At 50.0% G+C, this 26,970-nt stretch overlaps 1 protein-coding gene across 2 annotated transcripts; it reads left to right on the forward strand.

The window, feature by feature from the left end:
- Positions 1 to 982: 982 nt before the first annotated feature.
- Positions 983 to 26,970, forward strand: TOM1 (target of myb1 membrane trafficking protein). 2 transcript variants are annotated; one of them, XM_019544815.1, is made up of 16 exons: positions 983 to 1,092; positions 9,997 to 10,081; positions 11,906 to 11,984; positions 12,667 to 12,816; positions 13,176 to 13,310; positions 13,706 to 13,852; positions 15,366 to 15,482; positions 16,035 to 16,168; positions 17,165 to 17,198; positions 17,379 to 17,487; positions 17,928 to 18,048; positions 21,319 to 21,394; positions 21,883 to 21,945; positions 23,576 to 23,635; positions 24,449 to 24,488; positions 24,607 to 26,970. In XM_019544815.1, exons 1-16 carry the CDS (start codon positions 1,041 to 1,043, stop codon positions 24,753 to 24,755), a joined length of 1,551 nt encoding a protein of 516 aa, XP_019400360.1. In that variant the 5' UTR covers positions 983 to 1,040; the 3' UTR covers positions 24,756 to 26,970. The 2 variants fall into 2 exon arrangements, with proteins under 2 accessions (XP_019400360.1, XP_019400361.1); XM_019544816.1 differs by lacking the exon at positions 21,883 to 21,945.

Consider the following 26,970-nt stretch of genomic DNA (forward strand, 5'->3'; position numbering starts at 1 on the left):
ACACGCATTTGCCCGCATGCTTGTTTACGTCAATTATGGATTACGATGTGTAGACTTTACATCAGGAAGGCAAATGCACATGACAAGTACATTTTAAAATCCCACTGGACTACTGTATAAATTGGATTCAACATGTTAATGAATGCCCTATCATTCATCTCCTGGGTGACTCTCAACAGTCTCCTGGGGATTTGTATCCAAATCCTGGAGACTCCAGAGCAATCCTGGAGGGTTGGCAACCCTACCAGAGAGTGACTTGGGTTTTATATATGCTGCATCAATTAATTGCATCAAAAGCCATTGCACATTTTGTCAGGTATCTGGGTTGTAGCCCTACTTGTCTAGAGGCAAAAGGAATCAAAACTCATGGAAGAGGTGGTATCTTTTATTAGGCCAACTAGGTATGTGCAAACAAATACATTTTGAACAGTTTTAGCCATTGGCAATGTGTAGGGGGTGTACATGCACCCCCTGAAAGAAGCGCCGCTGATGCTGCCAGCAGTTCCTGCAGGCCGTGGGTGCTCACGGTGCCCCCCAGCCTCCAGGGACACACGTCATTCATGCTTTTAGCATTGTCTGTCATACATTGTACAGGGGTTGAAATTATCCTACAAATACAGTATTTATCTTACACCTGGCACGGCTGCCTGGGGCCTCAGGGCTATCCACTCAGGGCTGCCCTGTGTAGGCTGCTATCTGTTGCCAGGTCCACTAAGGGAGCCTGCAGAGCACAAGGAACTATGCCTCTCTCCCCAGCCGTGAGGCAGGCTACTCCCGGCCTCCTCCGCCCCATGAGACCCCTCCCTGCCCACACCGGGAGCCGGGAAGTGCCACGAACCTGTAACGTCACGGCGGGCGCGGTGGCGTCACCACTCCGCTTAAGGCGAGCGGAGAAGGTACGCGAGCGGGGTCCCGCCCTCCAGCCAATCACAAGCGGCAGCCGTTGGCGTCACAGGTGGCTGGGCTCCCAACTCCGCCGCGCGGCGCTCACGTGACGGGCGCTGGCGGTCAGCTGACTGCTGAGCTGCGCGGCGGCAGCGATGGAGTTTCTGCTGGGAAACCCGTTCAGCTCCCCCGTGGGGCAGCGCATCGGTGAGTGTGGCCCGGAGCCCCCTCCGACGTCCTTGACATTTGGACTCGTCCACTAACCAGCCCGACCCTGCCCCCACCCCCACCCCCAGAAAGTGACCGCGATAGTCGCCGAATAGGTGCGTGGTAGGGGGAGCGGGTTGGGACTTACGCCCTCTTTAAGGCGGGGTTGACGCGACTTCAGCCCATGGCGAAGTGATCCTGCTTTGATTGACGGCAGGCTGCCACCAATAGGAAGGGGCCAGCGACGTTTCACCCCGGCGGCTGTCCTCCCAGGCAATCCCCGCGCGAGGGGGTCGTGGATGGCGGGGAAAGTTTCCCGCATTAAAGGTGCCGCGACCTGAGCCCCGTCCCCTGCGGGCAGGCGGGGCAGTAATTGGCTGCTTGACATGCGTCCCTCCCCCTGACTTTCTTGAGCCAGAAGCCGCTCCCTGATTGGCTGGGGAGGCATGGGGTGTCCCTGGAGGAAGGGAGGTGTGGTGGGTACCCTTGGGTGCAGGCTGTATCTTGCTTCCAGCATGGAGCAGGTCCCCTCGCTCTCACTCCTTAGGTTTTAGGCTACCCCCAAGGTATTGTCTCCTTGCAGATCCAGAACCAGCTGCTGGGTACAGGGGTGGGTGGTGCATCCTTTGCCTGGCATTGGAGCAGTGCCCTGTATCCCCCCAGCCCTAGCACCAGAAACCCTTCAGCAGGGCTCAGGACCCTCCCCAGAGTGCCGTCTCCCCTGCCACGGCCCCCTGCCTCCAGCAGCTCCTCACAGAGTTACCCCCTAGGCTGGGAAGCTTCTGCAAAACTCATGGCAATCGGGCCAGACTGGGCATGTGTCCATCGTGTCATCAGTTTGGCACAGATCAGCGTTATAATGTGGATGCCACAGCCCTGTGCTGCACAGGTTCTGGCCGGATTGATCTCTGCTACAAGAGTTAGGCACCTGCCTCAGCTGTTTGCAGGATTGGGGGTTGGTTTTATTTCAGAGTGGATTTACCACCATGGGTTTTTTTAGGAAGATGACCCCTCGTTATCCCCTGCCCCATAAAGGCTCTAGTAAGGCAGGGAGTCAGAGCTACCAGTTAAGCCCGAAAGCATGGAGGTAGAATGATTGGGCCTAATCCGAGACCTTGCAGAACTTTAGAGAACAGCGTTCCCTGTTGTCCTGTTGGTCATTTAACCTGAGAGAAGAACAGGGAGGTACTACTCTAAAGAGAAGGGGCACAAAGAAGCTGTAGACAAGAATAGAAAATTGTTTTGGAGCTGAAATACAAAAAAGGGTAGGAGAGACGGGGTGGGGAGGGGGGTGCTCCCAAGAAGTTTTAAAAGGGGTTAGGTAATATTTTCTCCTATGGTTTGCCATATATGGTCTTTCTACATATCGTGTGTGTGTGTAAAATGGGAATTAGGTTTTCAGAGACTGGCTTTCTGACAGCTGCTTCTGTCCTTGATTGCTGGTCCCCTCTCTCTCTCAGCCTTTCTGTTCCACAGTGTTTTGGGTCAGACTGCCTAACTCCTTGCAGACTTTGACTCTCTGAAGCCACTGGGTACTGAACCAATGACAAGCGAAGTGCATGTTCATCCTATACATATGGACACCTGCATTCCTTTCCCCATAGAGCATTTGTGTCCATTCCCCCTTTACAGATGTTCCCCACCAGCCCTTTTCTCTCTTCTCTTCTCAGCTTTCCCCAGTGACCAAAACCCTCTGTTACCCTTCTTCCTAACCCACCAAAAGTTTCCAGTGAGCTTCCTAGTCCTGCCTTGCCATGACATTCTGTCCTAATCAGCTGCTTACTCAGACCTCATTACTGTAATATCTCAATGCCCTCCAGTAGCAACATGACTAACGTTAGTCATAGGTTTGGTCTCATCCTCTCCCAGCAGGGGAAAAGTCTGTGCTGTGGAGCATATTTGGAGCTGTGCACATGTCCCCAGACATGCACTCATATTGCTAGTGTTGAGCACCCAGGCAGTTGTCCTGTTTTTACACCTCAAAAATGTTGTTCTCCCTGCCCCCACATTCATTTTTTATGAGTGCCAGTCATTTCGAAGAGTTCAAAGAATGACACAAGCTATATTAATAGAGCAGTGCTGAGATATGGTGCACACTGGGAGGATGAGCAGCAGCTGGGCACACAATGTGGGGGAAAAGATCAGTTTGGCTTAATCGCATAAGGGCATGTTCCTTCAGGGATGAAAAAGTGGGTGTGTTTTTGTGTGTGTGTATGTGTGTGTTTTGTCCATGCAGACGGACTCTGTTTAGTGGAGGAGCATTCTCACAGATGCTTCTAGAGTAAATGGCCTTTGCTTCCTGGAGTGAACAGAATTTGGTCTGGTTTGCTTTTTTTTTTTACTCGCTTCTAGATGCTGGTGGTTTCCACTCCCTTCCCTACCCCTAGATATTTTGATCAAAAGAGTAACCAGATTGTTTGCAGCTTCTCTCTGCTCATGATGGGAAAAAGGGTTTGCAGCTGAATGCCAGTAACAAAGGGGAAGAGATCAGAGTAGTCAGGGCTGGTAACGGAAGAATTGGAGAAGAAAGCCCAGTGTTGGCAATGCCTTGCATTTGTCAGATGGAGAAGAAGGGTTATGAGAGCCCACAAGAGTGGAAGCTTTGTAGACCGTAAAGAAGAAGCTGGGCTGCACCTGGTTGTGTGTTATCAGAAGTGATAGGGTACAGCAAGGAGCCATTCGTGGGAGTGCTTTCCCTCTTTGGAGTTCTGCCTCGCAAAATTCTTGTGACAAGAATAAATATTATTAACCTCACCTGACAGCTGAGTGAACCCAAGGCACAGACAGTGGCTTGCCCAGAGTCTCATGGCAGATCAATGGTCTGGATACAGAACCCAACTACACAGTGGAGCCCCAAAGTCTTGACCAATTTAGGGCCACTGTTTCAGCCTGTCTACAGCCTGAAGGCTAATCATGCAATTCCCTAAAGGGCAACATGAGTGGAGTGTGTCAATGTGTCTCCGTGATATACAAAGTTATAAAACACCTTGAGAAGAAAGATATTTTTTAGTTTATAACACAAATGGCTTGCATGCATGGGGTGCCTGAACCTGGAATAAAATTTGGAAAGCTCATAAAGATTTTCAAGTCCCGCTTAAGGTAGGAAATTTGAAGTAAGAAAATAGTAGTGTCCTCTATATTTTGCAATCAGAGAAACAGGGGTGACGGGAACCTTAATGATTTGCCCTGTGTCTCAGAGTGAGTTGGTTACTGAGAGCTGGATTCTCTTGTCTTCTGATCGTATGATTTAACCACAGGATCAGCCTCTGTCATGTAATATCCCACAGGCTTTTCCCAGTCGACCTGGTTAGAACTTTTTTTTTTTAAAGGAAAGTTTGCCCAGGAAAAAAACCTCCTAATCCCCAGAAAAAAACACTCAGACTATAAACTGTATGGATTTTCTGTATGTCAGAGAGGATTTCTGGGCTTTCTATCAAATGCTATGTAGTTCTTGGACAAAGTTGGTTGGCACCCACAGGCGAGTTAGTCTCTAAGGTGCCACCTTGCACTGTCTTCTGTCTAATAACTACAAGCAATCCTACTGTGGAAAAACACATTAATATAAGGAAGCTCTCCATGAGTTGCAAGACCCAGAAGCCTGAGGGTAAGCAGTAGGGAACTGTTGATACTGTCCAGCCCTGGGCCCTGACATTTGGAGTTTAAAGAAAATTACCACGTCTGTGCAGAGAGTGGGGTAGGAAAGGTCTGCTGTTGATAATGGAGAGGATAAAGAGAATAGGGATAGAAGTGAGGAAGCAGAGAAGCATCTGTTTTTCAGGGAAAACTAAGGGAAAGGGCATGGGCAATGGCCAGAGAAGCTTTGGGGCCCACTGCTGTGGTGTGAAGAAGGGAGCCAATACAAATAAAACATGCCTAAGCCCCTGCAAGGAATATAAGGAAGAAAGGGAAGATGACATACTATTTCCCTAGCCCACCACCTCATAGTCCCTTCATCCTGGCTCTGTGGGATTGGCGTTTCAGGAGTGGGAAGGCTAAAGAAGCAGAGAGCAGCCCCTTCCTCCTTAACACTTCAGTGCTGCTGCTGCTGAGATAAGTGTTAACAGTTCCTTTATGACCACACCTCCACACCCCCCTGAAGAGAGAAGTCAGAGAGCAGGAGCTGTCTGAGGAGACATGTGCTTCCTAAAAAGCGATGCTGCCTGATGGGAGTAGACCGTAGGCAGAAATGCAAGGGACAGATCTCTGCTGTATTCAAGCAATGTGTCTGTGGATCCTCAGCCTTGCATTGTGTCCTCAACCCTGTCTGTAAAATGGAAACCTCTCCCATTATGCAGCTCACATCTGAACTGTGGAGTCCTCCCTGCGCCTGTGTGTCCTCTCCCACGGTCCACCACCAGAGGAGAAGGTATGGGCAGGGATTGCAAGGTACAAAAGAAGGTGGGGAGAACTTGGATTCAGGTGCTGTGTCTCTGGTGCTGCTTTCTCGTGGATCTCCAAAGTCGTGATTCCATGAAAGGCGGCTCACCCCCAGCTCAGAGGAAAGTGTGCGGGAATAGCTTGCCCTTGATATTTTGCAAAGCTATTCAAAACTGGCAAGGATAAAGCACTATAGGGAATGCTGGCAGGGGTCATGGACTAGGACACAGGATAAGGTGTGAGGAGGAGATGGTAGACTCTAACCTGCTAGCGGACGGTGTTTATGAGATGAGAAGTTCCTGGAGGCTGACTGGCTGGAGAGGGATGCAAACAGGTTTTATAGATGTCATAGACATTAGGGCTGGAAGGGACCTCCGAAGATCATTGAGTCCAGCCCCTGCCCAAAGGGCAGGAAGTCAGCTGGGGTCAAAGGATCCCAACAAGATAAGTGTCAAACAGGGTTGGTTTTATTTTTGGGGGGGGTTGAGGTGAGGAGGCGAGGCAGATGTCACAGAGGGTACTTGGTGCCTTCTATCTCGAGTTTCTCAATTTCCCTGCTGTCTTTACTATATGCCACAGGCTTGGCTGGATGGCATCATAAATCCATCAACAAGCCCTCCCCAACTATGAAGATGAGACAATAGGCTGGGAAAGGAAGAAAGGTCAGATTCTATCACAGTATGAACTGGGTCAAATCCATTGTACCACTCGTCCCAGGTCTGGGATTAGCTCCCGAGCTTTAGAACAGGACCGGCTTTGATAACTTAGCCAGATCAAGTAGGATCATTCCAAACTCCAGCTGAAAGGAATATTCTTTGTTAACTTCATCCCTGACACCGACTGCAGGTTGATGTAGAAAGACGTAAGAGGACAAGTTGGGAGCATGCCAGAGCCTTAGACATCTGGACTAACCTGACTGGCCTGGAAAGCAATCCAGGTTCGCAGCGTTCAGTAGTGTAAGATGAACCCCAACGTTGCCACACCCTGGACACGGGCTTGCTGCCAAAATAAAGCGGTGCTGAAGTTTCTGCAGGGCAGACATGCTGTCAGATCACCATGTTCAGCGGCTGGTCAGGTTTGCGTGTACCAGTGACCCCTACCATGAGAAATAATCAGTGGCCAGTTACATTCCAGCTCTTGTAACTCCTGTTTTTAAAACCTTGCTGCTGTTGTGTGCAATGGCTGGGCTCCCGGGATCATGTTGCATGAGCTGTGGACAGCTCATATGCTAATTACAGCTTCTGAAGCAGGGCCTGGCGTCCTGATCCATCATGTGACCAATAAGTAGACTTTGTTTTTCCCCAAGCTCCAACTGAAGGGTAAAGATGAGGATTTCCTTTCTCAGGAAGGACTCCAGCTTCTCTTATTAATCTAGGGTAGTGCCGTGCTACAGAGAAGCGTTAGAAGGGAGTTAACCCAGCTCTCCCATGGCCTTTTTAAAATCAGCACTTCACCTGTATAGCCTTCTAGTGCTTTGTCACAGTTGCAGTCATATTGTCCATGTATCCAGTTGCTGCCTCTGTGCTATCAGACTTTTGCTTTCTTCCATGTTATGGTTGTATAAGGGCGATGCTATAGTTGTGATAGTCCTTGCCTCTCACTCCATTTCTGGATTATCACGGCTACATCAGTCTTGTACCGCTCAGAGTCTTGAGCATCCCTTGATATTTTTTTGGTCAAGTTTTTCACCTTCCAAAGCATGTCACTGGCTGCTGTTGGACGGGGTGCCAGAATCAGTGGCCTGTTGCTTGATTGTAGGGAAGCCGGTTGTGTCCATTCCGGTTGCTTGCTTGGAGTCCTGTCTTCCTCGTAAGTGAGGAGCTGGGCTAGAGAAGCGTGTGGGGCTGGTTTGCATTTCTTCCTGAAAAGTAAACACCATCCAGACCTTGAAAGCCTGTCTGTGTAGGACAAGCAGTGCTACAAGTCACCCTGTGAAATCTGGCTCGGGGAGGTGGGGGCACAGTGCCTACAGATCCTGGTCAGGGTTGTTGAGGGAAGATATTGAAGGGAGAGGCTCAGAGGAACCCTTGAACTGAAAGGAAGGCTTCATGGTTAGGAACAGCTTTCCACCCCACCATCCCTCCACCCCACCATCCCATTTCTCCTGCTGCCAAGGATTCTCCAGCCGCCCCGTCCACACGTGATCTGTTGATTTGTGGGGAGGACGAAACAGGCTAGTCTTGCTCAAGGTCTTTCCAGCGTAGCAAGGGCAGTGTGACTTATGCCTTTCAGTGCAGAAGGTGACACAGTGCAGTGGAACTTCTGGTGATGCTGGCATTTGTGCTGGGTTGGTAGTGGGCAGGATGTGCTGACTGGCGTGTTAGAGGAGATGGTAAAGAGGATGTCCTAAGGAACCATTTGTTTATGATTCATTCCTGAAGGGGTAAAAGATCACTTGACCTACCGAGGAGCCTACAGGGGGCTGCACAGAGCCTCAGTTCAGCAGATTAGCCATAACTTTGAAAACCACAGTTGCTACAATGGTTTTCTGTGGCCTCTTGTTCCCTGTTCTGCCTGCCTCCACCTTGTGCTAGCAGCCCAGCTGAATCCATGGGTACCCACTTTTTGCCCAGTCAGGTGGGGCATATTGAGGCCCAAAGGCTGCATTAAACATCAGCGTGCAGTTGACCTGGTTTTTGGAGTGTGGGTATGAACAAATTTGCCTTTCGGTAGCTTAGAGTGATGGCCTCCTTCCCCTTTGAAGCATGTATCACATGTTTGGATCTGACTTAAGTCTGCATGATCCTGTAGCAAGTCAAGACCATTAGGTCTGTCCATACACTATGGTAGAAAATGGCCTGCCTGGGTTTATCATTTCCATGAGAAGTATATCTGTATGAAAGGTGAAGGTAGCAATGAGCTGGACTGCTGAGTGTGCAGTGGATTGCACTTTGCCCTCCCCTGAGATAGTGGTACTGTATCTCAACGCGCAGAGAACTGTGTAAGGTAGGAATAGTTTCAGACAACCCTAGAGCTAAAGTCTTCCCTAATCCATCTCTCTTTCCTCTTGTCTTTTCCTATTCCATCACCAGTAGGCAGGGCTGCATGGCAACTTACTACATGAGACAGGGGAAGAGAGAGCAAGAAATCATTAGGTGTTGCTCTATCAGCAGAGCAGGTATCTCAAAGATAGGGAGAGAAGGCAGATTGGCAAAGAGGGCTGTTCTGAATGGGAAGAGAAAGGGGAGCCAGGACACCCAGGACCAGGTTTTCACAAAAATGCTCAGAACACTTCAGTGTTTCAGGCTTTTGCAAAACCTGAACCTTCATCTGGTATCTAAACAGGCCTGTGCTCTTTTGAAACCTTGGCCCCATATGAGCAATGGACACTATGGAAGACAGGAGGGCAGGTAAAGAGCCTGCATGTTCCCTAATGTTTTTCTGTGCGCTATCTTCCATTTGCTTCTACCCCCCTGACTTTGCAATGGAGAGAGCCCCAGCTGCCTGCCATGATATTCGCTTTTATCTGCAGGCTGGCAGTGTTCCTAGGCGGTGATCCCATCACCAAGCGTGGGGTGGACCTGTGGTTTAGCTGATTGCAGGGTGGAGGCCCTAGTAACACTGGGTAATAACAGCTTGTTGCTCAACTCTTTCCCATGAATAACAGCATAGCACACTCAGAAACTCTAAATTAAAGGGGACGTGGTCAAAGAGGAATTCGGATTGCCCTGATGCAGTCAGTCCTGCAGTTGACTCCCCTGCATACACCATAGTGACCAAAGGGCCATGTTTTAGTGCCCTTTGAAGGGAAGCTTAAAAATGAAATAGCAGGTAGGTTTTTTGTTGTGGCTTTTGCATCAAAAACAAGGGGCTTGATTCTTCTCTTATTTAGTATGGAGCTAATTCAGAATTATTCCATGTGAATTAAACTAGGTTTAGTGGTAGGTGGATCAGGCCCAATATAGCAATTTTTTTCTTTCGGTAGCTACAGAGCAGTAGCAAAAGAAATAGTTCCTGGAGCAGTGACACTGTATTGTGGAGTCAGGTAGTCATGCCTCCCCCTGGACTGTGCCAATTCAGAGAGAGAGAAAGAAGAAGATAGCGTGTGTGCACACGCACATACACACACACACATATATAATGTACAGTGAATGAAAGGGACAGGAAACTCTGATACAGAACACCTCCCCCCCCCAACACACACACACACACACACACACACACACACACACACACACACACACACACACACACACACACACACGTTAAGGGCATAGCTCAACTGCATAACAGGCTGTCGATCCCAGTTTGTCTCCTGTTGTAACAAACCCCCAGTTACCTACTTGTTGATTAAGGGCATAAATCAGTTAGGTGCATACCATCTTTCATCCCCATTATCTGCTTTGTAACTCCTCGTACTCCCCACAGTTACCTACTTACTCTGGTTGTAATGGTGTTCCTGTCTTCAACCATGTCAGAACAGTGAAAGAAAAGCACCAGCCTGTGGGTCCAGGTTTCTTATGGGTGGTTCTGAACAGCAGCCCAGAGCCTTTTCTTATCTTTGTCTTGTACCTTTTCTTTTCCTAGAGAAAGCCACTGATGGATCCCTGCAGAATGAAGACTGGGCCCTCAACATGGAGATTTGTGACATCGTGAATGAGACAGAGGAAGGGTAAGGGAGCTGGTGTGGATGTGCCTCCAGCAACACAAGCATATATCCTGTACAGCAAAATCCCCTGAGGAGCCTTGGCTTGAGTGAGATGAAAATACCACATCCCTGGCTACTCTCTTAGTCTCTGCTGTGCTAGGGAGACTTGTAGATACAGCACAGCTACTTGTCTTAGCCAGAGACTCCATTAGTTGCTACCCAGAATTCTTTATGTAAGCATGACAAGCAGTTTATTGACCAGGCCATTGGGTCTTGTTATAAGCACCCTGGCTCAAGCCATTTTTCATTCCCTTTCCCAAAAGAAAGTTATTTATCCTGATATGTCCCTTTGTTGCCCTCTCTTTTGGGAGTTTAACCATCTCCAGACTGGTAACTTAAGGGACTCAGAAAATCTCAGCCTACCATTCAGTTCTTTGACTTTATCCAAGCCCAGCTGGGGTTGTGTGCTCGGGTATTTGCATATACAATAAATTGGACATGTGCAACAGGGTGGGAGGTCCCAGGTCCCCTCTCCCTGATGAGCAGCTGTAGAATGAGACCTTCAGAAATCTGGAGCATGCTGGACACACTGGCTCCAGGCCCTGTAAATAACCTGCACCAGGGACCTGGTGAAGTCTTCAGGGGCCACTCCCTCTAGCTGCAGAAATGTCAAGAACAGCATGCAGTGGGAGCAGTGAAATCCAAAACAGGGGAATCTCTGCCCTTCTCCACTGTCCACTCCCACCCCCCTGAAGGGTGACAGTAGCTAGGCCCAGTTTCCAGTTACACCACTTGTCATTTTTCTGAGTCACCTGTCTCTGCCAGTCATGCCCTTCAGTCAGGTATTCATATGTTCCCACAGTTCAGAACATAGCCCTGACCTCCACTTCCCATGCTGTTTCAGTTCTGGGCCCCAGATGGCTCAGCTGATGTACCTCAGTCCTTTTGTATAGTGCTCCCTCTACTTGTCCTCTATCCGTCAGCATCCCTGCTCCCACACAACTTGGCCAGTGCACTCCATTCCTGGCCTGCATTGCCACTGGCTATTCTAGCCCTGGCCTCCCCCTTTGCTCTGCCAGTGTATCTCATTCCTGCCCTTAGACACCCAGTACTATGCCAGCCTCGGCCCTACCCTATCACAGCTTGTTTGTGTACTTCAGTCCAGAATCCTGCCCTCATACAGTGTTGCAGCACCACCCTGGCCGAGCACATCCAGCCTTTCTGAGAAAGCAGGAGTGTTAGCAACTTTGTTATACCTTGTTTCTCTCCTTCAGCATTGCAGCTGAAAATGCAGGCTTCATTTCTTCCTGCCCAATATTGGCTGAGATTGCAGAATAAACTTTCTCTAAAGAAGTAGTGTGATCATTTGTGGGGGAAAGAAAGGAGCTCTTGCAGTCATCTCTTTTTAACATCCTTCTTCCTCACATCACACCCCAGTCCCTTTTTGGCTCGCATTGACAGAGAAGTGTATCCTCAGTTCCCACCACCTTCCTCTGGTTTTGCGTCCTGTGCCAATTGGTGAATCCAAGAGCGGTGCCACTCATAGCATTGTCTCTTGTCTGTGTGCATGCTCACTCTGTCCCTGTACCTTGGATCGTCAGTGATGTCAGTACAGATGCCCGTGGTGCCAGGAAGCAAAACTTGCTAGTGTAACTACCATTTCTGCTGCAGAGCCATCAGAGCTGCCTTACCTGCTGTTGTTTTGAGCCATTCCAAAAACAGAGGGAAACTGGGGACAGAATCACCAGCTAACTGCAAAGCCTTGGAACCTGGAAGCCACGTTGTTGTAGTCTCTGCTACCAGACCTAGTTCTCTGTGTAATCCTTTCTCCATCTGACTTTCCTGCAGGCCCAAGGATGCCTTCCGAGCCATAAAGAAAAGGATTGTAGGGAACAAAAACTTCCATGAGATCATGCTGGCTTTGACGGTTAGTGCTATAGGCCTTTTCTCAGATACTGGAATCCTGCTATAAAGTTAGGTCCTTAGGCTCTCTGCTTCCAGCCTTTCCTATCTCCAGGGGTTACCACAATACTGCTCCATTGGGCTTAAGCTCAATTAAAAAGGGAAAAACTACAGAACTAGGGGGAGTCTGGGTGAATGGCTTTCAGAATCTGGGAGTGGGGAAGAGGAGTCTTTCTTTGATCAAGGGTCTGTGGCAGCTCTGGAAAGGGGTACTTGCATCTTCAGAGTGGGTGGTACCCTGAGAGTCCTGCTGTCTAGTGTGGGAGAGACTGTGGTGCCAAGGCTCCCACTTCAAAGGCACGTGGTAGATACTGTGTACTTTATTTGGAACATGGAGGCATGAGTAGGGGAGACGGATACCAGCAGATGGGATTTTTCTTTTAGAGCCCTATGTATCAGCTGACCCTTCATAAATTCAAGTAAGGCAACTCCGCCTCCCCGCTCCTTCAGCCAGGAAGGTAAACCAGACAGTATCTTATAATGACCCCTTTTTCCCATCTATTTTGAGGCACTTGGGAGCTGTGATGTGGAAATGTTGCTGTCTGCAGGCAAACTGTAGGGAGGTGACTCTTTCCCTCTGGGGGAGAGAGGCAAACAGGCCAGCTCACAGAGAACTGTAACCAACTAATGCTTGTCTGACTCCACAGGTCTTGGAGACTTGTGTCAAAAACTGTGGCCACCGCTTTCACATCCTAGTGGCCAGCCATGACTTCGTGGAGGGTGTCCTGGTGAGAACCATCCTCCCAAAGAACAATCCACCCACCATTGTGCATGACAAGGTGCTGACCCTTATACAGGTGAGACAGAGGAAGGGCAGCCGTGCAGGCCCATCTGTTGGGTAGGGCCCTTGTTTCTTCTCTATTCAAAATGTGACAGGATGCTGGTTGTAGAGGGCATTTGAAAAGGAAGGCAACAGGGGTGGAACTTCAGTATCACATACAGCTGCGCTGACTGACAGCATAGAAGCCACTGGGCTTAACCTGCCTCGTACTTCCAGCCGCTAGAACTAAGAATGGGACCTGAATCTCTTGCTTGGCAGTACAGAGCACTTAACTTCTAGAACATAGTTCCCAGCCTGGTTTATTGTGTCCTTAGATGCTGGAATAAAAGGCAAATGATGTAAGTTACAGCATGCACTGTCTCCTTCTCTCCCCAGTCCTGGGCAGATGCATTTCGCAGCTCACCAGACTTGACAGGTGTCGTATCTGTTTATGAGGACTTGAGAAGAAAAGGCCTGGAGTTTCCCATGACTGACTTGGATATGCTGTCTCCCATCCACACACCACAGAGAGTAAGTGAAGCCTGCATAGGGCCTCTGGTAAAGGACAAACTGTGACTGCTGCTATATGGGGATGATGAGAGTGGGGATAAGTGGCTGAGGCTGCCTGTAGCACACGGAGATCAAGGTGGGTTGAAGGGTCTGTGATAGCAAATAATTGTGGGGCTACGGTGTAATGTCAAGCAGCTGTTCCTGTAGTACAGGAGCTGTGGAAGCCATGTAGTAAAGGGCTGCAGCTGTGGAGGAAGAGGTGAAAGGGAGAAGCAGGTGGAGCTGCTGGAAAGAAACAGTGAATTTTTTGAACATTACCAACCTTATTGCTTTTGTGTTCTCATCTGTGAAAAATATAATCAATCTCTCTCTCCCTGCCCCCCTTATGTACTATTAATGCATCGCTCTGTCTCTAGACTGTTTATAGCCCTGACTCCCCATCAGGACAGAATTCACCTGCTGCCAACTCCCCTCAGAGAATGGAGTCCATTCTGCACCCTGTGACTCTGCCAGCAGAGCCAAGTACCCCCAGCGATGCACCCATCACACCCACGCTAGAGCAGGTAAGCAGAGTGCTGGCCCAGCATTCCCTCACCTTGAAGCTGTCTGTTCTAGTGCAGCTGCTCCTAGGCTCCCTGCTGCTCTCAAACTCCAGAGAACTGAGCCCAGTCCTATGGGAGTGAGCTGGGAGGTCACCAAATGCTGTGCAGTGACATTCCCAAAGGAATGATGTAGGAGGGACCCAGTGGGCTAGCGAAGAGATGGTGTCTCCTGACGCATCTGCAAGATAATTAGGGGTGCTGGGTTATACAGGGCCCAAGGGGATTCTTGACATTTCATCTCAGCAACTGTGTGCATAACAAATGCCTCAGTTTTGTCTGTTTGTCCCTTCATCAAATGATTTTGCTCCCTCTGTCTTGGGAGTCCACTCTGCCCAGTGATTAAATTTCCAGAGGCAAGTGTTTCTCCCTTTTCCCCTATCCTCATTCGCATTGAGCCAGCATAACATTGAATTGTGATCTGTTTTCCCTAGAAGGAATTAATTCTCCAGTTTCTAGAAGACTGTCCCCTAGCATGAGCTAACTGCTCCTCAGAGTCTCATTAGCAGCCTTTGCCACTGAGGTGGGAGAGGGAAACCTCCTTTAACTGTATGCCCAGCACAGGCTCACCTGTGGATTGGGGCTTTTTTTTTCCTTCTTCTCACACTGTTGTTTTGGAAATAAAACTCCCTCTCTTCTATGGAAGAGCCACTGGTTAGGAAGGGGGAGCTAGGTCACTACAGCCACCTGGGCTAGCTGATAAAGTGTAGGGATGAGATTGAGGCCTGGTATCAGAAGATACTGAGGATAGTCTCGGTTTGATCCGCAGTAAAGAGTTTCATAGTTGGTAGGTTCGGAAGGGAGATCATCAAGTCCAACCCCCTGCCACAGGCAGGAAAGAATGCTGGGGTCAGATGACCCCGGCAAGGTGTCTATCCAGCCTCCTCTTAAAGACCCCCAGGGTAGGAACCAGCACCACTTCTCTTGGAAGTTGGTTCCAGATCTTAGCCGCCCTGACTGTGAGGGATCTGACTGCGCCTCCTGATATCCAGCCTGAATCTCCTCTCTGTCAGCTTATGGCCATTGTTCCTTGTTACTCTTGGTAGTGCTCGGGGGAACAGGGACTCTCCCATTGCCTGCTGGTCTCCCTTGGCCAGTTTATAGACGGCCATCAGATTCCCTCTCAGCCTCCTCTTGTGGAGGCTGACCAGGTTCAGATCCTGTGACCTATCCTCATAGGACCTGCCCTGCTGCCCCCGATTATGCGAGTGCCCCTCCTCTGGACCCTCTCGATGTTGTCCACATCCCTCCTGAAGTGCAGCACCCAGAACTGGACGTAGTACTCCAGCTGGGGTCTGACCCAGCCTCCAACTGGGGCCTGACCAAATGGAGTCTCACGTGATAGTAACTAGAGGGCTTAGAGTTTCCAAGACTCCAGACCAAGCAGTCAGTCCAGTCTCCAGTAGTGGTTCCTTTACATCCTGAGCAGGCTGTATGAGATCATATGCTAGTCAACCCTGTCCTCTCTCATTCATAGATTGGGAAGCTGCGCAGTGAGCTGGAAGTGGTGAATGGGAATGTGAAGGTGATGTCCGAGATGCTGACAGAGCTGGTGCCTTCACAGGCAGAGCCCTCTGACCTTGAACTGCTACAAGTAAGGATGCCAGAGCTGGGGGGAGAGAAGAGCCACTTGGGTAAAACTTGGCCAAGCGCTGAGTCAGTTAACTGATTGGCATCCCGCACACCACACAAGGAGAACAGTTGCACATAGATGATGGGGAACAGCGAAAGTTGTGTGGGGTAGATACAGCAAGGAAAGATGAGACAAAATCAAGGGGAAAATTTAATCTGAATAGCCCAGGACAATCTACCTGGCCAAGGAGTAGCCTGTCAGTGGGGTGACCTTGTATTCCTGACTGGGCCTTTCTCCCTAACTGGCTTAGCTGGAAGCCTGAGCTCAGCTTTCCACAACTGAGAGATCTGACCAGACCAGTTACCAACAGGCCTGGATTCAGTTTACTCTGCCTGGGTGAGCCTCTCACCACTACCCACAGGGCCTGGTTTTATCTTCCCCTGCCTTCCCTAGAGGAAGACCCATTGGGGACAGAGTAGTCTGTGGCTATTAAGTCCTGCAGATCTATGACTTTTTGAGTTAACCTTGCTCCCCTGGCCTGACCTATGTGATTTCTCCCCCTTGCTGTGGCAGGAGCTGAACCGGACATGCAGAGCCATGCAGCGGCGTGTGCTGGAGCTGATTCCCCGAATCCTTCATGAGCAGCTGACGGAGGAGCTGCTACTTGTCAACGACAACCTCAACAATGTGTTCCTGCGCTACGAACGGTACTTCTTCAGTCATGCTGCCTTCCTGCTCCTCTTCCCTCTTCTCCCCAGCTGCCCCTTCTCCATCCTGGGTATTTTATGTTTGCCCATTTTTCCATGAAAGTGACATTCCAAGTGTATCAAACTGGGGCAACTCTCTTACATCGTCAGTCCACTGCCCTCCAGCTCAAGGGGGTTTATTTCCTTCCCTTTGTGTCGCTTAAAGGACACAGGGCTCTCTGAAACCTAGCATAGTTAAGGAATTCCAGTTTCTTCAGCTAGTGGCACACAAGGAAGTGCCGTGGCCAGCATCACATCTGGCTGCCTTTGATCCCCCAGCCTGAGTGGCCAGGTACCCACTGACAGCTGGATTAACTGGAGGCAGCTGTCATGAATCTGAAATGAGGCTCAAACTCATTCCTCTAGAGCAGTCTTGACTGCTGTCACTCCCTCCTCCATAATGCTTAGCTTTTGTATAAGTTTTGCTAGGACATAGAGAAACCTTTGCAGCACAAGACTGGCAGGACAGGTGGGAGGAAGGAACTGCCTGCAAACTGCATCAGAGGTCCCCAGTGCAGGCCACATAGCCCTGATGAAAATACCCAGTGGTAGAAGCCTCCCCAGTTGTACCAACCTTTCCTGTAATTCTAGTAGGAGACAAAGGCAGTTTGTGGATTTAGTTGAGGGATTCTCCCTTTTCCCCATCAGAAAGACAAGCCGCCCCTCGGTCACTTGGGATGGGTGTTGTTCCAGGGAAGTGTAGACCCTTCCCTCTGCCCTTTCTCCTGCAACACCACCCCTACAGTGCTTCAGAGATCTGTTACCCTGGGTGGGAATCAAGCTTGCAAATGAGGTTCCTCATTCTTCTCAGGTATGAAAGCGCAAATTGAGCCAGCCTGCAACCTTCAGGGAAGCAGAGTGGTAAAGCTGGAAGGATGGTGGTGAATGCCTGCTAGAGATGCTTATCAGCCATGGAAGCTTATGCCACTGAAACTCTTTGTATTTCATCTCTTGCAGGTTTGAGCGTCTCCGGACTGGCCGGTCTGCTAAGGTAACTCAGAACTGACTCTAACCACAGTCACCCCCAACAGGGAGAGATGTGGCAGCCTGTATTTTTTGCTCAGACATTGAGGGTAAAAGGGAAAGCTTGTGGCCAGGGGAATGGGTAGGGATCAGTAAGAACTAAGCCCAGCCTGCAGGAACAGAGAATGACTTTTCTTTTCACCCAAAGGTCCCAAATGAAGTGGAAAACAACTTAGTGGACCTTGAATCTAGTGGCCCTTTGACAGTGAGGCAGCCTGAAGCCACCAGCAACCTCTCTGCTCAGCTGGCTGGGATGAGTAAGTAACCAGTGTCCCCCTCCTGGGCAGGGACCTCTTCAGGCTCAAGATGCCCAGGTGTTCATCTGCTAACCTTTGTACAAAGTTGTCGAATTATGAAGTGAGCTGGAAACTGGGGCAGTGATGTTGTAGAGTGACCCTTTCTCATCACAGTGTGGTTCAGATAAACGCTTAGCTTCACTTTCTTTTCACGGTCCTGAAGGGTGAGGGTGTCGGTGATGCTGGTGCTGTAGCCTGAACTGAGAACACTCCTACTGAATGACCATGGAGCTGGCTCCCACCATCTACCAGTGGGAGGCTAACAGTGGACCCCAAGAAGAAGTTTAGCCTGCGCAGTTCAGAATCAAGCTTTCCCAGTGCCACTTCACTCCCTATGTTGTCAATTGTGGGATTTCCTTGGTGCTGAGTATTTACCTTGCTGTCCTCTTGCCTTCCTGTAGGTTTAGGTTCTGGCAGTGTCAGTGCTGGCCTACGGTCCCTAGACACCTCTGGCAAACTGGAAGATGAGTTTGACATGTTTGCCTTGACCAGGGGCAGCTCACTGGCTGAGCAGCGCAAAGAGTGAGTGGCGGCTATTCAGCGATGGGAATTTGGGTGAAGGGGGAAGTAGGGAGATGGAAATGAGAGCCTGGGGATGGGGAGGAAGGTGGCTGTAGGTTTCACCTCTCTGCTACAGATGTGTTTCCTCTGTGTGTTAGGCTGAGCAAGAAGGGATAGAGATGTGGGACAGGAATAATTGCACTTGAGCTTTCCTTGAATTCTGGGCTAATACAATACTCTCAGTGGGAACACAGCAGAACTTGGGCCCCCTGGATCTGAAATCATGAGCACCTGCTGGAAGGCATAAGTGCAACTGGGAATCAGCAGTTCTGGGGTCTATTCCCAGCTCTACCACTGGCCAGCTGTATAACATTGGGCTGGTCATTACACCTTCTTGTGCCTCACTCTCCCTATCTCCCTATCCCTAGAAATGGTGATACTTCATTTAGTAATGTAGTTAAGATCTGCTGATGAAAGGCAACTCATGGCTAGCTAGTAGTATTACTGCCTGGGCTAGATCCCAGCTTCTGCAGCCCAGACCACAAACAGAATAAGCCTTCACAAACAAGCCGTAAGAGAGTGGTACGGAACCACAGTTTGCTTCTTCTTGGCTTTAGAGACCAGATCTGGATGCTCCAGCCTTCTCAGAAAATCTGTCCACCTTCTCTGAAAGACATGAGAGTCTGTGCTCTCACCCATAACTCACAGGAGTGCCGGATCCCTTTGAACGGTCACAACAGGACTGTGGCAGGTTCTCTTCCTTTACAGTCAGTCTGTCTCTACCCCTGTTCTTCCCAGTCTGACTTGAATTCTGCTTCTGGGAAAGGGAGCAGAGGTGAAATCTATGATGTGCACAACATTAACTGATGGATAAGGCTACTAAGAATCACAGTGTGATGGATTTTTAGTCCTGTGGGTGGAGCTGGCTAAGGGCTGTGCTTTTTTCTGAGAAGCAAGAAGTCTGACTTCCCACACAGCATTGGCTCATATAGCGGGCCATCCCATTGCCCTGAATGAGACCACTGGTCTGTCTAGCCTGGTGTTCTGTGTTTGATGATGGCCAGTATAGATGATACAGGTCAGGACTGTCCAGATAGTAGCATGTAGGTTGCATGGGGCCCCCAGGCTCAGATTCCTTTCTTCAGCTTCTGCTTTGTGCCCCCACTGCTGGTGGAGGAAGTACAGCCCATGAAGTTGGTGGGATGGTAGGGGAAGCTCACATGGAGGGGGAGCTACACAACACACAGCCCTTGGCCATTCAGAAGTTGGACAGTCCTCATTGAAAGGAAAAGAGTAAACCCTATAATGTGACTCATTACACCACAGCCCTTCTTGGGCATAGGCTGACTTGCCATCCTCTCGCCACAAGCCCACTCCATTCTTGCCTAACCTGCTTCGCTTGCAGTGTGCTGAGTGAAAATGTGCAGTTGTCACCAATGGCCTGGTCTCTAGGATGTCCACAAAGGCTGGGTTTCTGATTGGTACTGAACTCCCTCAGCTATTGATGGAGGCTGGGTGTGCTTTGGGTTTGGGGGGGTTTGTGTTTGAACATGCACTGAACGGGAACGGGAAACCAGGCTGGGTTCCAGCCTGTTTTGGACACACCTGGCAGAGAGTGCTCAGCGTTAACCATCTTAACCCTGGGCTCTGAATTGCTGTCACGTATGCAGAGGGCTATAACCCAAAAGCAGCCCCTGAGGAAGACTGACTCATGCAGGGTGCTGCATGGAGGTCACTTGATGTCAAATAGAGGGAGTTGGGTGTGCAGCAGGGCCGTGTGGATAGAAGCAAGATAGGGATTGAAGCACTGGAGCCAACACCACCTGATCTTGTAATGAAACCTAATCTCCTGGTCCCTGTTCAATGCATTGCCTTCCCCCACCGCATTGGACGGCCCTCGGGGGAGCTGGGCAGGAATGGAAGTGTATCCTCTCCAGCACAATCTGATCCTTCAGGAAAAGATACTTGTGATCTTTCCAGTTGCATCTAATGAGGCATCTTCTATTTATTCCTCACCACCCACCATTAGCCTGCCCTGGCCGCCTCTCCAATTGCTTTTCTGCCAGCCAGCCTCTACACTCGCTGACTTAGGCTTCTCACGCCTGTCAGCAACCCCTACATTCACCGCCTCGCCCTCTCTCGGAGCTGATCAACTCCCACATTGCTTTTGGACCCAGGACACCAGCAGGAAGTCCATGGCATCCTCCTCTCCTTCACCTGGCTTGCAGCTCCTGAATACCTTTGTACAGCAGTGCTGGAAGCAACTCAGGCCCTTCACACCTTTCTTCCTCATCAGTGGCATGATAGCAGCACTTTATTTCATCCTCAACGCCATCGTCCACAGTGGGCCCTTCACTGACGAAAACTTCTTTGAGAAGTTTGACCGCAGGTGGCCCAAGCCTCTGGCCTCCAACAAGAGCAGCTCCATGTGACGCTCCATCAGCGCTGCAGGAGGAACATGGATGCAGCTTGAGGAGGACTTACAGACATACTCTGAGGGGGACAGTTTTCCTGGTGCAAGGACTATCCTCCCTTGATTGAATGGTAACTGCAGACTCCCAGCCTCTGCTTGAGAAGGAGCATCCAAAAGGAGGAGAGAACTACATGGTCTCTCTGCTTGTGTAAATATGTGAGAGAGAGGAATAGGACTTAGTGAAGGAAGGTAGCTGTTGAGAAGAGAGAGTACTGTGTTGGCACACTTGGAGATCATGAGGCCAAAGGGAATCCTTTAGTTTTGATCATCTTGTCTGACCTGTGGTGCACAGGCCTGTGAATTTCAGCTTCCAGTGGAATTTTTGGTAGGGGGTAGATGGTCTGCTTGTGTAAAGTTTTTAGAAGTGTGTCTGTAGGGAAGAAGGGGGAGACATGTGAAGGGGTCTGCCTAGGTGAGGGCTTGTTTGTATTTCTCTGTATGGCTGTGAACCCTTATGCAGCATTTGTAGCCCTTTAGACAGCGTATGTCTTTTTCCTCCTTTCTGTGCTCAGTCCACAGAGGACATCAGTCTATTATTATTCTTAACCTCTTGCTCAGGCTGTAAGGATCCATGCACTTTGCTGTGTAGGCAGACCCATTACTGTTGCATTTCTAACCAGCAGGGGTTCATAAACAAATGTTGGATCTAATGCTCTCAGCACTGTGGGGGAGGGTGTCTTCAGGGTCACAACAGGAGAGAAGTAATGCAGTCAGCAGCCCTGAATAGTTATATCTAGGAATTCCATAGGGAGATCAGTCCTGTGCGCCTCTCCTGCTGCTCATATGTTGGGGTTTTTTTACATGCCTCTCTCTTTCAGGGTGAAGTATGAAGATCCCCATGCAACTGAAGGGCTCGCTGGAGCCCTGGATGCCCGGCAGCAGAGCACAGGAGCAGTAAGTGGCTCTGGGGCATTGCATATATCGCCAGTAATGGGTTCACCACCCTGCCCACTAACAGTGTCAGCTGTGAGGCTCTGTAAGCCTAGTCCTTAACTGTCTAAGAGGGTTGACCTCCAGCTAAGTCTGGCCTTGCTTTGGTACCTGAGGGGTGTGTTTCATCATGTCCCATTTTCCAGTTCCCCTGAGTAGGTCAGTCAGGCCAGGCATAGATTTCTTCTCCATCTCCCTCAGCATGTCCTTCTGAAGCTCTGGAATTGACCTGCTCTCTGCTAACAGGAGTCTCTAAGTCCACTGGAAATGTCATGGAGAGGAAGAATTATGGAGGATCCTCAAATCGAGTCCTCTGCCATCTGCATAGGAGAGATTCATGGCCACATTGTTGAACTTCCCTCCTCTCTTGCTCCACCTGCCTTGTATCTGTTTCTACCTCTTCCCCCTCCCTCTTTGATAGCAGCTTTCAGTGCAGACTCTTTCTTGATTAGACGGAGACCAGTGTTTCCACCGATGGAACCCCAATCACTAACTGGATGGTACGGCAAGGAATGGTGAGGATGTGCCACAACCAGTGGAGAGCTGAGAGAGCTGGGGCTGTTGGGCAAGGGGGCAATACTAAGACAAGTGTCTGAGGACACACAGACCAAATTGGTGTTCGTGAAGGGCTCCTGCTCTGGACTAGTGGTAGAGACAAATTATAAAGAAGCCAGGGACTCTGCCCACCTTCTCTGTGTAACTAGCGTGAAATGTTTGCAGGGACTGGACCCAGAAACTCGAGATCCTAAATCCCAAGTTATTTATCTGCCCCTGGCTGCCTGTCATGCGGCCATTGATGGCTTGCCAAAACTCAGTAAGCGGCCCTCTGCCCAAAATAATTGCCCGCCTTTGCAGTAGAGGCTCCTGCTTTTTGATGCGGAGGCCTCAGTTTGGTCCCTAAGAATGAGCTGCCTACGGTGTGACTATGCTGTCACAGGACATCTCTTGTGCTGCAGCTTCTGCAGGGCACCGCCCAGAGAGAGGTGTGGGCTGGTTTGGGTAGTTCCCATGTACTATCCAGTGGCTTCTTTAAATATTTCCCTTGTGTGTCCTTGTCTGGGGCAAACTTTCTTAATCTTGCCCTTTGCCCCCAATCATGGTCATGCCCCAAGGGCTGCTTTTCCCAGAGGGATTTTATCTTGACCTGGAGACATTGCAGCAGTTCAGGGACTATGACCAGACTAGAGGAGTCTGTTCACGGGCAGAGAGAGGATACTGCTATCCTTGGCTGTGCCATTTTCGTCATGGTGGAGTCCATGGATTTTTGCACACTCAGGGACAACATCTTCCAAGATAACTTCCCCTGCTTCTGCTTGCAGCTGTAGTGGCCCCTCTCTCGGCTGGTGTTGGTGCTTGCTGTCAGGGACAGGGCTCTGGGGTTTTGTAGCAGCCATAGGAAACTGAATATCCTAGCTGTTTAGATTTCATCTCCCTTTTCATAGTGGAACTGGCCAAAGGTGAAAGCTCATTATTACAAATGATTTCCAAAAATGGGGCAAGAGTCAGGTATCTCCACCCTCAAGGCAAAACGCATCTTTCTGTAGCATTTCCATAGGTTAGCTTAAGATATGTCAGCTACTGCAGTTTGTCTGCCATTAGACCTGAGATTTCTTACCAGGCCTTCCCTTCTTCCTCTCTGATCTCACATGGGCATTAAGGTGACAAACCCATGACATCACAGTTGTTTCCAGTGCTCTAGGCTTTAATATTCCACATGACCGATAACTTTGCTGTGGAACAGAGTCAGGATGGAGACAATCTCTTGTTCTTTGGATATAAATCTACAGTAATAACAGAGGGAATGTGCCTACTATATTGTGGCTTTCTATTTAAGCAGCCTTACCTAAATCTCATCAAGTCAGAAAGCTGTCCTATTGGGCAGAGCAGTGCCAGGCAGGGTTCATTCATCTGTCTGGGCCAATCCGAATGCCACAGTGCCAGCCATGAAACCCCAGATACCTTTAAAGTCCTGTGCTTTGGGGATACCATGGTGCTGTCAGTGGGATGTGCTATGACAGGGGCAGCTAAGAGGATGTGGGGCTGTGCTAAACACATAACATGGGAGAGAGCAGGAGCTGCTGCAGGACTGGGTTGGAGTAACATTCCTTTCCCCTGTGCCTCAAACTTCTCTTTCTTCTGCCCCAGATCCCAGTCCCCCAGGCTGCTTTCATGGAGGACATTGAGCAGTGGCTCTCCACTGATGTGGTAAGTGAGGGGCAAAGCTGGGCTGGTATTTGTGACTCTTCAGCTGCTTCTCAGGAAAGGCAATGGACTATCTCCTGTGGCCTCTATAGAGGCTCAAAATCTTAGGGATGCTGGAGATAACACCAAAGGACCATTGCAAGTGCAAGTAGGGCTGTGTTACTTGAGAAGTAGTTCCCCTCAATAGCCCTTCATCTGACCTTGCAACACTGACCATCCTGTGTTCCCTGTTTCCCTTCCATGTTGCCACCACCCAGTTTCTCCCTTTTCCCAGCCCTCCTAGGCTGCTGCTCCACCTCCCCTCTTGTGAAGCCCAATTATGAAAACTCTTCAGCACATGCTTAGCTCTTTGTGTGCACATAGCCCATGTGAAGACAGCTGTTGTGTGGTACTGGACTCCACTTTGCCTTCCAATGGAGGGGAGAGGGCAGGTAACAGGGCTGGCGCAGGCTGAGCAGCACAACCGTGACACCACTTTGGGGGAGCAAGTGAGTGCAGTCCAGGTCACCAAAGCTCTCATCGTCCTGTAGTGAGGAAGGAGCTTGGAAGAGCATCTTTGTTGTGATACAAAAGCAGAGGGTGATGGTTTGGGGGACCACTGTGACCAGGCCTGCCAGCTGGCTGAGAAGCTTTCAGGGAAATGTGATCAGGGTGTAGTGTTTTTGCTCTCCTGTCATCACTGCCTTGTGTTTGTATTGGGTGGGTCAAGAGGTTATCATTGGGGCTGGGCATCGCTATGTACCTGCGTATCCACACAGGGTGCCCTGTGTGTCTCTGATCTGCCCTACTTCCCAGCATGGCTTTGTTCTTCCTCAGGGTGCTGAGCCAGAGGGTGCAAAGGGCGTCACTAGTGAAGGTAAGGGCCACCAGTTCTTTTCCTTCTTTTGTTCCTGGAGCTGTTCTGTCAACAGCTCAGTCTTCCTACCCCCTTGCTAATTATCTTTCTCTCTCCCTCTCTTCCCCCACCACCCCAGAATTTGACAAGTTCCTAGAAGAGCGAGCAAAGGCAGCGGACCAGCTGCCCACACTCTCCAGCCCTTCAGGAGGGATGCCCGCGCCCCCCGCCACCTCCAACCCTCATCGGAAGCGGGAGAAGGAAGACGACACCATGTTTGCCTTATGAACCCTACAGACTGGTGTGCTGGAGCAAGAGGCCATGCGTGCTGTTCTGCTCTCTTCCTGCCAGGGGCTGGGAGAGGAAGGGCCCTGCCCCCTTATTTCCCCCCACTCCCCACCTCTTCCCATTTTTAGGCTGCTTTGGGGTTAAGTTGAACATTGTCATATTCAGGGATGTAACAGAGCAGACTTGTGGTGGGGAGTTTGCAAAGCTGCTAGTCACACTGCCTGATGAATTGGGGGAGTACTGGGGTTGTTGCTGTGTGATGAGAGCAAGCAGAAGAATTTCCCTGTCCCCCCCGCCCGCCCAAATGAAATCAGTGTAAACCCACCCTGAAAGTGGCTGCCACCCTGCATCCTCCCCTTGACAGGCTGCATTTTCCATCGAAAGCTGGGGCCTCCACTCTCAGGGGCTGACTTTTGCCCGTTTTCTGCTGAAATAGGAAGGCAAGTATGGTGCAGATGCAGGGGTGGGAAGACATGGGGGAGGGTGTGGACAGTAATGATCTGTTACTGTGTCTTGTTGCACAAGTGCACACGATCTGCAACATCTTCCTCCTTCCTCTCCCCTCTTGCCCCCTCCCTCCACTGCTCTTTGCCTCCAGCATCCTATTCATCATGGGCCGTTTGGTTTCGCTGCACGTAATCCAGGTACCAAATCTCATGGCTGGGGATGAGACTGCAAATGGTACTGAATCCAAGGGGTGGAGGGGCTGCATGCTGCTTCACCTTTATAAGGGGGTGGTGGGGAAGGGGCAGGGCCTTCAGCAAACTCTTGAAATGATCTTTGATTACGACTCCCTCTGGATTCAACCTGTGCCTTTTAGCTCAATTTTCCCTCTCTTCCATTATGGGACAGGGGAAGTGAGTCTCCAGCCAGCTTTACACTACAAGACCCCTGCCAGCAAGGCTTTGTAAGTCAGGGGAGTGATGGGGTGTGATCCCTGACTGACACAACTGTGCTGACAGGGCAAAGGCAAGCATGCCTGCAAAACTGCACACTTCCCAGGTTGGCTTGTTCAGCTCCCTAGAGGTGGTTTACCAAGGCCAGAACAAGATTCAGCTTTGCTGGGATAGCTGGGACTGTGCTTGAAGCACTTAGCCAAGGTAGCATACTCCTGTTCCAATACTGGCGAAGTGCTCCTGCCATAGACATGGCCTTAAGGGAGGGAACATTGAGGAGAGATAATACTTTAAACAAACTGTGCCTTATCCAGAGGTGGTGGGTGAGGGGTGCTCTGGGCTTAGAACTAATGCTGGTTATTCAGTGTAACCGGGGAGATTTGCCTTTTGTATTGCACATTAAACAAGCAAAGTTTGACCCCGTGGGAGAGTGTGTGCTCTCTGTGAAGTTGCGGCAGGCGGGGAAGGCAGCTGGGGAGCTGGGCTGCTAAGCAAGAGAGCCACCTGGCTACGGTGTTGGGTGGAAAGAGAAGGAGATGTCCTGCTGCTACGAACAGGCACTGCCTCAGGTGGGGTGGGTAAAGGGTGAGTAGACACTGGCTGAACCTCCTTATTGCAGTTCCCGGCAAGACTTCTTCAGCCCAGGTAGGAATGTCACGGGGAGGCAACTCCTCTCCAACCTCCTTTGGCTTGTGAGAGCTGATCAGACATCAGCTATCACAATCTCTTGGTCCTTTTAAAGACTAACAGAGAAACAGTTCCTGTTAAGATGCAGTTTGTTCTCCTGTCTTGCTGCTTGCTACAAGGTGCTATCTGGGTGAGGGTGGAGGTGGTGATGCCTGGGTTACTGAAAGGGCCCTTTTCTGTCTGCCTGAAAGGAAAGTGTAAAATTAGTTTCCTCGTGTACTGAATTCTCAGCTGCAGGTCAGGCAGGGGGCACGGAGAGAACAAGCTAGGATCACGGTAGCTTCTTTCCTTGGCAAACTAATTGGGCTTGGGGCTTATGAGGTGGCCCCTTCATGTGTCCAAGGCAAAGTGGGCACCCAGTTGATTTTCTCCTTGGTATGGGCTGGCCTCTCAACCAGGATTCCCCATTCCAGTAATCATAGTGGTGATGTGCAGTACCTTTTAGTTGCCCAAAGGAGGAGGGAGGAAAGATGCAGTGAAGAGAGGATGGGAGAAAAACCTCTTCCCCACTATCTGCTTCAGAGCAGGACTGGATCTAAAGCATCAGGATATGCTGCAGGTTCCACCTCACCCTTTTCTGAACATACTTTCATCTCTGATCTATCTAATGTCCATTAGAGGCAGGCTCTGCA

This window comes from Crocodylus porosus, unplaced genomic scaffold, assembly GCF_001723895.1.
Source record: "Crocodylus porosus isolate Cpor-Errol unplaced genomic scaffold, CroPor_comp1, whole genome shotgun sequence".
NCBI classification, from domain to species: domain Eukaryota; kingdom Metazoa; phylum Chordata; order Crocodylia; family Crocodylidae; genus Crocodylus; species Crocodylus porosus.